At 47.2% G+C, this 12,377-nt stretch overlaps 1 protein-coding gene across 5 annotated transcripts in view; it reads right to left on the reverse strand.

Annotated features, from left to right (window-relative positions):
• Nucleotides 1-12,377, reverse strand: part of UBN1 (ubinuclein 1) — a 36,260-nt gene that overhangs the window by 9,250 nt on the left and 14,633 nt on the right. For 4 of the 5 annotated variants that reach the window (XM_050968776.1, XM_050968780.1, XM_050968778.1 and 1 more), the window contains 8 exons: nucleotides 10,046-10,116; nucleotides 8,372-8,501; nucleotides 8,026-8,144; nucleotides 7,434-7,562; nucleotides 6,268-6,411; nucleotides 4,075-4,125; nucleotides 2,988-3,030; nucleotides 431-1,666 (listed from right to left, as the gene is read on the reverse strand). In XM_050968776.1, the coding sequence (XP_050824733.1) occupies nucleotides 431-1,666; nucleotides 2,988-3,030; nucleotides 4,075-4,125; nucleotides 6,268-6,411; nucleotides 7,434-7,562; nucleotides 8,026-8,144; nucleotides 8,372-8,501; nucleotides 10,046-10,116 (1,923 nt within the window). The remainder of the gene's footprint in view (nucleotides 1-430; nucleotides 1,667-2,987; nucleotides 3,031-4,074; nucleotides 4,126-6,267; nucleotides 6,412-7,433; nucleotides 7,563-8,025; nucleotides 8,145-8,371; nucleotides 8,502-10,045; nucleotides 10,117-12,377) is intronic. The other variant, XM_050968777.1, reaches the window with a different exon arrangement.

Raw genomic sequence — 12,377 nt, forward strand, 5'->3', positions numbered from 1 at the left:
TTCTCCGCCTCCTTCCCTGAGCATGCCACATCCCCGCTCCTCCCCTCTCCCTCCTGAAAAGTCCTACGCGTGGGAAACACCTGGAGGTAGGCAGAGGAGCGGGGATGCAGTGTGCTGGGGGGGTGGGGGGTGGCGTAGTACAAGAGGGGAGCTTGGCGGCCGCAGGAAGTAACTCGGAGGGGCGGGAAGTTGGCAGGCTGGAGCAAATAACTCCACAGGCTGCATAAAGCCCGTGGGCCGCATGTTTCAGACCCCTGGTCTAGCACAATGGGGTCCATAACAAGGGTTCCTAGATGCTACAGTAACACACAAATAAATAACTTCAAGAAACAACTGAAATTCTTTTGAAACTTTCACTTTAAGGCAGATCTTAGCAAGACATTGCTCGACACAATGACATTAGGTTGGGCTGACCCAGCAACATACTTACCGGCACAGAGGTAGAAGATGTGGTGCTACTAACCACAGCGGGCTTTATGGAGGAGGTTAGTAACTTGGCTACCCCCTGAGTCCCTCCACCAGAATCTCCATTTGGACCACCAGGTGGCGCTACTAGAGTCAGCTTCTGGGAGACAGGAGTTTTTTTGACCATGGAGCTTGGGGAGGACCGGCTGGAAGCCTGCCCTGGGGAGGGAGTCTGTACACCTGACAGCAAGCCCCCCGAGGAGGAGCTCTGGTGTGCAGACACTGCTGACGTGGAGCTGCTGGAAGAAGCCCCGTGCTTGGAGAGGGAGCTGGAAATGAAGGGAGATTTGTAGGACGGCCCTGAAGAGCTGGAGCTGGTGGAGTGCTTTCCTGTGTAGCTTAGCGATGCTGTTGAGGAGCCAGGGCTCTTGTGGGAGCTGCTAGAAGCTGGTGTGCTGCCCGCAGATGAGACCAAGGAATGGAAGCCCTGAGCTTTGGTCGATGGCTTGACCGGCTGGAGGAGGGAACGCGGGGGCACAGGGGAGACAGACTTGGGGCTCTGCAGTTTGACAAACGGAGCTGGGGACGTGAAGCTTTTCTGCTGCTGGCTGCTCGAGTGAAAGACTTTCACTTGGGCAACTGGCACGGGGGTGGATGTCTGGAGCCCGTGACTCATTCGCTGCAGGCTGTGATGCTTCTGTTTGGACTGGTGTGCATCGGGGAGGATTTTACTGGGGGACACTTGGCAGGGCAGCTCTTTGTAACCAGAACTCTCTGCCTTTTTGTCTTGAGAGGACTGGCCCAAAGCCAGTGCCTGTTCGGCCAGGAAATTGAGAGGTGATTGCAGAGAGCCAGCAGGGGGTGGGGTAGGAGAAGAGCTGGACTTAGGAAAGTTCCGCTTCTCCTCTGAAGTTGCAAGGCTTGGGATCTTCTCTGAAGGAGGGTTTGGGGGTCCGGGGAGAGTGAAATCAGGGCTCCCACAGGCTCGGCTGTTAAGCACAGCCAATTCCTTGGACACAGCTTCCAGGGAAGAGGTTGGGTTACGAATTAAGTCCTCATCCAGGGAGTCATCCATGCTAAAGGCAGCAAGGGTGGTAGTGCTGCTAGATGCTTGGGCAACGCTGAGACACAAGAGCTCTCTGGTTTGGGAGCTGATGCCAATGGCCACTCCCTGCGGCTCAGAAGGCAGAGAAACTGGGCCACTTGAGTGGATCAGTGGAACAGAAACCAGCGTCTTCTTATCTGGCTTACTGGAGGATTCCTGCAAGAAAGTTACAAGGAGTGAGACACCCGGCGAGAGAGAGTTTACTGGTGAAAATGAATGAAAGTCAGCTTTGCAGGCTGCCTGTTCCATGCATTCAGGTGGCAGAAGTTGGAGAAGGCACAGCTCAGGAACTTGTCCTGCCCGCAGATCCCGTGAGAAACAATTGCAGCTGTACAGTGCCACAGCTGGTTGCTCTTTTTTTCCCACTTGCACAATATATTCAAATTACTCACATACCCCTGCTGCAAACTACCCATGTGAGCCCCAACCCAGAGAACAACCACCCCATGCAGACACCAGACAAAGCTAGAAGGGAACTTTTGCCAGAACAGACTTTCAGTTTCCTTTCTGCTCTCAGCTGGGCTGGAAATACCCCATTGAGGAGCCTCTCATGGGGTAAAGAAACTGCCTTTGCCATTACTGCTGGTGTCTCCTAAGTATAGACAGAGGTAACTACTGGCAAGAGATTTGATGACCACTGGATTTCAGTTGGGACAAGGAATTGAGGAATCCTGTTAAAATGTAAGACAAGTCTACAGACTTTGGGGGCCTACAGACTCAGGGGAATCTAGATGGAGGGTGGAGGCTTTGCCCTGTTTCAGCTAAACAAACACACTCAATTCCTCTCATGTTATGAGCACCGCTGAGTACTTCACTTCCTCAAAGAAGAGTGTTACAGGGGAAACTTAGCGAGTTTATATATTTGTGTTCCACGGTGGTTCTAAAGCAAGATCTTTTACACCTGTTCTATTAATGTAGCCTTTGCAGAGCTTGCTACATCTCTGCTTCGTATACAATCATGTTAGTATCCAAATGCCCTGGAACCAGCTGGAGTTTACCTGCACCCCACACATTCTCACAGGCAGCATCTGACCTGTGGAGACTGAGGCCACGTCCAGACTAGGAATTAAAATCGATTTTAGATACGCAACTTCAGCTACGGGAATAACGTAGCTGAAGTCGAATTTCTAAAATCGAGGTACTCACCCGTCTGGACGGCGCGGCATCGATGTCCGCGGCTCTCCGTGTCGATTCCGGAACTCCGTTCGGGTTGATGGAGTTCCGGAATCGATGTAAGCGCGCTCGGGGATCGATACATCGCGTCCAGACTAGACGCGATATATCGATCCCCGAGCAATCGATTTTAACCCGCCGATGCCGCGGGTTAGTCTGGACGAGGGCTAAGAAGCATCCTCCCTCTCTGATATAACCATCTGATATGGGGACAGCTCAGCGCATGTCATAAGCAACATTGTCCCTCCCCACCCTAAGATGGGTAAGTACAGCCACCGAGAGCCAGGGAGACAACAAAACTCACTTTCACCTTCACTTTTGGAGGAGCCATAACTTTCTTCTTCGCCCTGTTTGGAGAGAGACAAAAGACATATGAACTTCCCTGGAGAACAATCCAATTAAGGAGTGCACTGGAGGCTGTTAGTGGGAGTGCACCAACTGATCTCCACTGAGATTCACAGGAACAGAGGCAGCTTCTCAAGTTGCTAAGATTCAAATCACATGAGGTTTGCTATTGCTCTGGAAAGTCCTGACTTCCATCCAGGAACACAAGGAAGGTGGGGGAGGATGCAGAAGTGTTGATGGAGCACTGGTCACTGAAATCAATTGGCGGCCATGTCCTGAACCAGCTATCGCTTCAGTGTATTATTATTGCAGTCTTAAGTGCACTGCAATAATACATCCCAGAAGTCACAAAGGAACAGATAACTATAATAAGAGGCTGCAGAGAGAAACTTCCACAATCATTTGTGCTCAAGCCAGCCACAAATGCTACCTGAGATGCCAGGAGAAATCACGGATAGAGAAGCATCCTCAGATAAACTCTGTCAGTAAGATTCTTCTCAGTCATTAGGGCAGGCACCATCTCAGCTGGACTTCACATGGTTTTCCTGGCAAACTGGTATCCCTCCTTCTTGCCTGCAATGAGCCTAGCTACCAAGCTTATCCTAGACCCTCCTTCAATAAGAAAAAGTCCATGTTTAATGAAGACCGATAGAGCAGAGTGACATCTGCCTACTGACGGAACCAAGCACAAGCTGTATTCATGCTCCCTCCAAGGGTAGAGCATACAAGTGGCCCTTTCTGCTGAATCACTAAATTCTAGGAAAGCCCAGCCCAGGTTAGAGTTCTTATCTAGGGGAATCAAGGTGAACACATGCCAGCGATTCTATTGTTGGAGGTGAAGTCATATGCAAACAATAGCTACACTACTTCCCAGAGACGCTCTCCGCTCATGCAAGCCAAGCTGCATCCGGAGAGAGCTGAACAAGCAAGACTGGAGGCCTCACATAGGGGCAAGGAACGAATGGGGAGAACTTTATTTGCTAGCAACCAATCTCACATTGTACAACAATAACCAAGGAGGAGGGCAAGTGCTGCAAGATACTCACAGGATTGATGTCAGGTGTCCATGCACACGCCTGCTCTCCTTGAACAGAGTCCTGAAAAACAGAGAGAGCAGTTCTATACAGCCCTGCTCACTAGAATGACAGGGATGACGGGACACAATGGAGCTCTACTGTACCATGATGCATGCTGAGGTGAGCCAAACTGCTGGAGGCAGGAAACGCTAGTAACTTGGCACCCAATTCTTTTCAGGAAGCCCCTCTCCTACTGCAACAAAATCTCCCCATTCAATCCTTCTCTGGGGTGGGAGCTACTCTCTTCACAGGCTCCAAGTCTATTAATTATCACAAAACTTCACAGGGAGCCCTCTGCTACTGATATTGATTAAACAAACCGGCCTGGCAATACCAACACCATTTCAGTTAACAGAAGGATAATGGCGGCTGCTTCTCTAGGCCAGTGGCTCTCAGCCAGGGGTACACAGAGGTCTTCCAGGGGGTACATCAACTCATCTAGATACTTGCTTAGTTTTACAACAGGCTACATAAAAATCCCTGGCGAAATCAGTACAAACTAAAATTTCACATAATGACTTGTTTGTACTGCTCTACATATTATACACAATATTTATATTCCCATTGATTTATTTTATAATAAGGTAAAAATGAGAATATAACCAACTTTTCAGTAATCGTGTGCTGGGACACTTGTATTTTTATGTCTGATTTTGTAAGCAAATAGTTTTTAAGTGAGATGTAATGCGGGGGTACGCAAGACAAATCAGACTCCTGGAAAGGGTACAGTAATCAGGAAAGGTTGCGAGCCACTGCTCTAGATGTCTGGGAAAAGAGCTTACAAACATGCAGTCAGGGTTTATGTTTTTAAATGTATTTGGTTGTTAAAACAAACTTAAAAAAAAAAGCCAGCTTACTTTCACTAACTGCTGCTCTCTCAGCTCAGACCCTAAAATACACCAGCCATGCACCACCACGTCTCTGAACTCATCCACAAAATCTCTACTCTGTCCACATGGAAGGCCCTCTTCAAGATCATCATCATTTGCATTTTCATAGCACCTAGAACAGGTGCTGTACAAACACAGAAGCAAAAGCCAGTCCCTTGCCCCAATGGGCTTACCCTCTAAGTACATTAAACAGGAGACAACGGGTGGATGCTGACAAACTGGGGAATACAAGGAAACAAGAGACAATATTGGCTTGCATCATAAGCAGAGGTCTCAGCACACCATCAGCCTAACCAAGTTCTGTCTTCTTGTGTACAGTGAATTGAGTTGTCTTGTATACGAACTGTATACAGTTTGCCCAATGTTCCCATTCCTTTTCCCCTGCCTGCTTGTCTGCCCTTAGCCTGTGAGCTCTGGGGAGCAGAGAATTTTGCTTAAGCATTTGGAAAGCAACCAGAAAAAGCAATTTTTGTTCATAGTCACTGTCTAGTCAATTTCACATCTAAATGCTCATGCACTTAGTTGTAAATTGCAATGGATACCTTACTCCTAAGTGCAGGAAATGCTTGTTTATATAGTGAAATGTTCATTGTTTTCTGTGTTTGTTTATTTGGAATTCAGAACACAGCAATGGAACTATTTCTATTACTCTCACATAAAAGCTGATGTTTTACAAACCTCAGGTTGCGTCTCCAAATCCAGCAGTGTCCTTCTAAGCTCCAGAATCCTCCTTACCAATTTCCAATCCCACTGCCTAGCTCACGTTCTCTGAATGGCATGTTACAAATGTTCACGTTTGTGAACCTCCTTTCTGTGTACAACTGCAGTAACTAGGCATGCAGGTGTCCAGGTTCACATGATGGTTATAAAAAGCTGGGACCTACTTTTCCCCTTCAGACCAATTCACTTCAGACAAAAGGATATTAGAGGTTTAACCACTGCTCTTCTTTTAAGCTACTGAGCAAAACAAGCAAGACAACTGCCAACAGTGGCACCAAAGAGACTCTGCTTCCCACTCATGTGCTGGCTTCCTCAGTGGAATGTGTAAGGAGGAAACACAGCCTAGCAAATAAGAGTGAAGAGCTCAGGTTCAATTCCCACTTATGGAACAGACTCACTGACACACCTTGGGTGAGTCACTTATCCATGCTGATGCTTCTTCCCTTCTGGGAGATGGGGACACTACTGAGACCACACTCATGTCTGACATGCAAGATCCTCTGAGATAAGGAACAACAGAGCGTGAAGTATTAACAGGCTCACTCTGACTCACCTGGACTGCATCCAGCCCTTCGGCCAGAGGGGTTTGACCTCTGCGTCTAGAAAGGTCTTCACGTAATCCTCCAGAGACTGAGCCTTGTTCTTCTCCAGCTCATAGCCATCCAGTTTAATCTTCACCACGTGGCAAAGCAGCTCCCTGAGGGATGGGCAGACTTCAGACCAGGTTACCCACAACAATTTTCCCCGGAATGCACTCAATTAACCAGAGCTGAGTGAATATTTTATCAGTCTCCTCACATTAGGATTTGCCATTCTAGGTCAGACTATGGAACAGATTGAGGCTCCCAAGCCCAGAAGTTCCCAAGCAGTGATCCTTCAGAGAAAAGCGACACCTCCACAGTAATGCACCCAGCCAACTGGGCAGAGTGGGTGAGTAGGTGAGTGTGTAGATACTTCCCAGCTCCTACAACTTAATACCCTGAGGCAGAAGATATGGTTACCCACTGCCATAACTTCAGCTGTTATTAATGAAATTAAGTCTGTTTGTCTTGCTAGCCAACTGCAGCAGTTTGTTCTAGAAGGCCACTAGATGCTGTGTGAAGCAAAGTTTCCTTTATGTTCTAAAGGAACCAGCCCTTAATCTAATGTTGTGCCCTTGTTATGGAACAAAGAGACAAGGGGTGGGGGGGTTGATCAGTTTTCTCTTTGCCCTTTATCATTTTCCCCTTCAACCATGCCACCCTACCCATATTCTTTGCCAGACTCAAGAATGCAGCAGCTGGGATTCTAACCAGCTCTAGTCGTTTTAATTATCAGCAATCTGATTACTTTAGAGTCTGTAGGACCTCATGTCCTCAGTGTAGCTCCTTCTTTCCCAGAAAGGTTCCCTACTATCAAATATTTTTAACCTCTCATCTAGCCACTATCTTGGCATCTACCCATTGAAGCCCCTTACTGTATCCTGCAGAGCCATCACCATGCCTGGAAGCAGGAGCATTTTAGAATACACGCAGGATCTAAGACTAACAAATGTTGCACTGCCCTCCTAAAAATTGCAACATCAAGCCTCTGAGCAGCCTCTGAATGGATTCATTATTTAGGGTCAGACACATTCAGAAAGCCAGAGATAAAACAAAGTCACACTGTGTACTACCAACTCCATCAAACTTATGGGTCTGGAATGGAAAAGATTCAGTCAAAGACTCAGTCTGTCCAAACCTGATTTCATCGTTCCACTGAAATTTCTTCCGAGGTCCCATGATCCGCTTCCCTCCCTTCTCTTCATCGTCCTCCTCATCAGAGCAAACCCGGTCTCTCTGCTCCTTGTCCTTTTCCTCTTCCAGCATCCTGAGAAGAGAATGGAATCAGTAAACTGTGGAACTCACTGCCACAGATGTCACAATGTTGCATGATTCAGAAAACGACTGGACACGGACAAGAAGAAAATCCGGAGTTATAAAATGCTAACATAAGCTATGGAAGAGATACTAATCCTCATGCTTCAGATTTTAAAACAATCTCTAACAACTAGATATTAGGAGGTTTCTCACACCTTCCTCTGAAGCATCTGGTGCTACTACAGCAGAATCCCCTAACCTCTTGTACTCTAACACGGATGCTACAGCAAGACCACTGCACAAGGGGCAAGGACACAGCTTGACAACCCTTGTGCCCTTCAGCAATTCGCCCTCTGGGCTTAAACACACAAACAGAAGACTGAAGAGAAGTAAAAGGCCACAAGAGCAACCTGCAGGTGGAGGGAACCTGCTAAGAGATGCAATGGATAATGAGAAGAAAAGAAAAAGTTTACTTAGCAAACTTGGCCTGGGTATGTGCTTGACACTCCTCCTGATATTTAGCCATCTGCTCTGGCATCACACGGCCAATGGCTTCCTTTAGCTTTTGGAGAGGCTCCTTCAGACGGCCACCCTGAAGAAAGCGACAGGACACAGTGAGGTTTCACACAGAACTTTCCATTCAAGAGATCCCATAGTTCAGAGACCACAGCAGTGTTGTAACTGTACCACTAGACATGGTGACTACTGTGTAGCCAGCAGAAGACAATAGTGCTTAATATAAAGAAGAAAATTCCTGATCTCCAGAGCACGGTCAAAGTGCAAATTAAAGGATATTGTGGTGCTTCTAAGATCACCCACCTGTTCATAAAGATAAAGTCTGCGGGCACGCTTGACCAGTGTATCTTTGCTGCAAGGAAGGAAGGAGGCCAGGTGAGCATACACCCCGGATCGGATCTGGCTATTCAGCTCACGGGTCTGCAGCTCTATGCTGAAGAATAGGATAGACAGACCATTGACTGTGACTTCAACATGGTTTCCTCAAAGTAACACAAATATTCTGACATGAAGAAAGAGTCGTATAATACTAGGGATGTGGTGAGCTGACTCCAGGAATCACACAGTCTAGGCTTTTCCACTCAATACATGCCCACCACCATCATAATGGAGCACATTAACAATATAGGTCAAAAGTCTCATTTCTTCCATACTTCCTTCAAGGCAGTCAGGATCATGATGACCAGGAAAGCTTTAGGCAATGAAACAAGAAAGATATTCCTCAAGTTGCATAGTACCCTAGTCAAAACAGATCACAACAGAAACACTGCAGACTAAATCAGAGATAACCTACCGTATATACTCGATCATAAGCCGGTTCGTTTATAAGTCGACTCCCCCAAGATGGATAAGTAAAAATGGAAAAATTTTATGATCCATTCATAAGCCGACTCTATAATTCAAGGGTCAGCAAACTTTGGCTCCTGGGTCATGAGGATAAGCTGCTGGCCTGGCTGGAGGTGCTCCGGCGGGCTGGGCGGCACAGCTGCAGCCTGCTCCGGCGGGCCAGACCAGGTAGCACGGCCACAGCATGTACCAGCAGGCGGGGCTGAGCGGCACGGCTGCAGCCTGCCAGCCCTGGAGCTGCAGCTGCTTCAGAGGCTGGGGGGAGAGCAGCGTGGCCAGAAGTGGAGACACTCTGGTCACGCCTCTTCCCTTCTGGCTGTGCTGCCTCTGTTGGGGGAAGGGGCTGTGTCCCACCTCTCCCTCTCTATACCCGTTCATAAGCCAACCCACTTCTCTGGTGCTTCTCTTTTTTACTAAAAAAAAATTCGGCTTATGAATGGGTATACACAGTTCTTTTCACATTTCACCCTTCATCCAAGGCTCTCAAAGCACTTTGAGAAAATTACGCTGGATAAGGCATGTAGGTATTCTCTCCACTTTACAGATGGGCAAACCGAATATTCAGGGTGGTTAAGGGAAACGCTCCAGGTCACAGAGCAAATCAGTGGCATATCCAGGAATTAAACCCAGCAGCTCCAGCTTCTAGTCCCCTCTTCTAACCAGGGGACACTCCCTATACCATTATGGATTGGATGGCAAGAAATATGACCACTAAGAGCCCTCATGGAAAAAGGCTACTGTAATTAGAAGAGGCCAATTTATTTCCAGTTATAGAATCAGGATTTGATTCAATTGACCAAGCACAGCACATTTCAACAGTTTATCTCAAACACCAGCTGGAGATGGAAACAGGATGACTGGACACACCTCTTAATTCCCTGCCTCCCCTCCCCCCAAATATTTGATATACTCCAATTTAAGGCCAATTATGGAGTACATCAGGGTTAGTCCGAACTCACCTAGGAGGAGTTTAAACAGAGTGGTTCCCCACCCATGCCCCGCAACCCAAGAGCGAGGAGATCTCCTCCCCCTAGATTTACCAATGGAGTATGTTCATGTAACTTTCACCCTTCCCTAGAATTGTGTCCCCTTCCACTACATTAATGGCAGGTAAGAGATGAGGGTACTTACTCCAGTATGATGTTATTGATATCCTGGGTGAAGAATCTCTGTTTGCCTTCTCCTTCTGCAGCTCTGGCAGCCTGGTTCACAGTAAATAATACGAGCTGTTAGCTCACAGACAGCTACAAAGAGTCACAAGTAATCAAATGTTTTTCAAAGCAGCCTCAGGGATACGGTAATAAAACTCTACCAGCAACTTCATCCCAGGGAGACTCTGCATCGGTTATGTACCACGACTCCAAGTGGAAGTAGCACCTACTATGCATGGCATGCGCTTCCCTGAATGAGCCTGGATCTTGTCCCACTTGACAGGAACTGGAAGGACTGCCCCAAAACCCCAGCCAATCAGCTAGCTGCACTAGGACCCCTCTAGTTGAAGCTTTGCCATTAACTCTACACAGGGACATTCTCAACTGGGATGCAATCACTAGCTTCACATGGAGGCTGAGTTTTGCTCTATTTCACTGGAACATACTCCAAGTAAACTACACCAACATAAGATACGCTCTGCTTTCCCCCGAGTTGCCCTGGGCCTCTCTGCTTTAGGAAGGGGGTGTTCTCGCCCCCTTGCTCTGACCTGCGTCTACAGCACTGCCTACTCTCACCTCTACAAGGAAACCATGCGGCTCTCCTGAGAGGTGTTCCAGAGTAGAATACCAATGTGCTGGGCAGCATTCCAAGGAACATCTGAAAAGAACACTACTCCAGTGCAGCCCTGCATTTCTGGGCCACCCAGCCACTGCCTTCATTTGAATGGATGCACTGGAAGATGTCTGCCAATGCACATGCGCCTGCCAGCAGGGGAGGGTTATAGAAACTGAAGAGAAAAGGAACCAATACTGCTCATTAACAAACCCAGATGGAGGCACCAGTGTACAAGAGGAGACACGGTGTGACTAAGTGGCACCCACCAGCACTGAAAGCAATAAAAGCCCGTATAATGTGCCAGGTAAGGCATCACTTCCTCTGCTGCATAAGCCCCAGATTTGTTGTGTTCTTGTCACACAACTCCACACATCCAATGCAGACAGTCTATAATTAAATAACCACCCAGGAAAACCAGGAGCACTTTAGCACTTCCTCTCAGAGACTTCAGCCAGCCATTCATAGAAAAGCAAAATGTTTCACGAGAATGTTTTGATTCTGACAAAATGTAATGTAGAACAAATTTGGAAAAAAAAGGTGGTTTTGATAAGCTCAAAAATATTCCATTTCAACCTTTTTGGAATGCAGCACTTGGATTTTCTGTTTCAAACTGACTTTTTATTTCAATTGTTTTAATTTACATGCTATCAGAATGAAATCTTTCAATTGCCTCAAAACAATTTTTTTCCCCCAGAATTTTGTTACATGGGAAATTTTGAAATTATTTGTTTTCATTCTGTTTTGGAATGGAACAATATTTTAGAAAATCAAAAGAATTTCCTGCAAATGGAAAATCTACTTCCTGCCCAGTTCCAGTTTCTTACTGGTGAGGCGGAGGTCTGGGGAGTTCAACACGCTGGCCTGCCTGTTTGGAGACAAGATCCTCTGCATCACCCAGGAGATGGACTATCATCCCACAGATCTGGTCCAGCTCTAGTTTTAACAATTCTCATTTATTTTCTTCTAAACAATTGTACAATTTCTCGGTTGAGGCAAGAGTGAATAAAGAAGAGACTCAGGCCCTACATGCTATCTCATTTCTTGGCAGCTTCTCGGCAGCTCCCAGCTTGCCTTCCCTTTGTGTCAAATATCAGAGTGGTAGCCGTTTGAGTCAGGATCTGTAAAAAGCGACAAAGAGTCCTGTGGCACCTTATAGACTAACAGACGTATTGGAGCATGAGCTTTCGTGGGTGAATACCCACTTCGTCAGATGCAACTGACGAAGTGGGTATTCACCCACGAAAGCTTATGCTCCAATACGTCTGATAGGACTCTTTGTCGCTTTCTTTTGTGCGTAAGCCTAATAATGTCAACAGAAACACCTAGCGACAGGAGTCCCTCCCCACTGTCAAGCCTCAATGAGGAGCAGTGTGAATTCACAAATGTAGGGCTGGAGGAAGGGCAAGATGGCTGGACTGTAAATATGATCCCATCAAGCCAGAAGCAGACAATGTAAGGAGTCCTGCCCTCACTTCTCAAAAACTGTCCCCCACTCCCAACCCTGCCCCAGAAAACCCTCCAGCTCAACAGCCAACGATAGTTCTCACTTCAATGCACCTGTGAAATTGAGAGAAGCACTCTCCCTCCCTTGTGGCCAAGCAGATGACTCCTTAGCAACTAGCGTACCTGGTATGTTTCAACAGCAGTCTTCCCCTAGGAAAAAGGAGATTCTCCTTGCAGCTCAGCACAAGATGGC

The sequence above is a fragment of the Gopherus flavomarginatus genome, chromosome 9 (assembly GCF_025201925.1).
Source record: "Gopherus flavomarginatus isolate rGopFla2 chromosome 9, rGopFla2.mat.asm, whole genome shotgun sequence".
NCBI classification, from domain to species: Eukaryota; Metazoa; Chordata; order Testudines; family Testudinidae; genus Gopherus; species Gopherus flavomarginatus.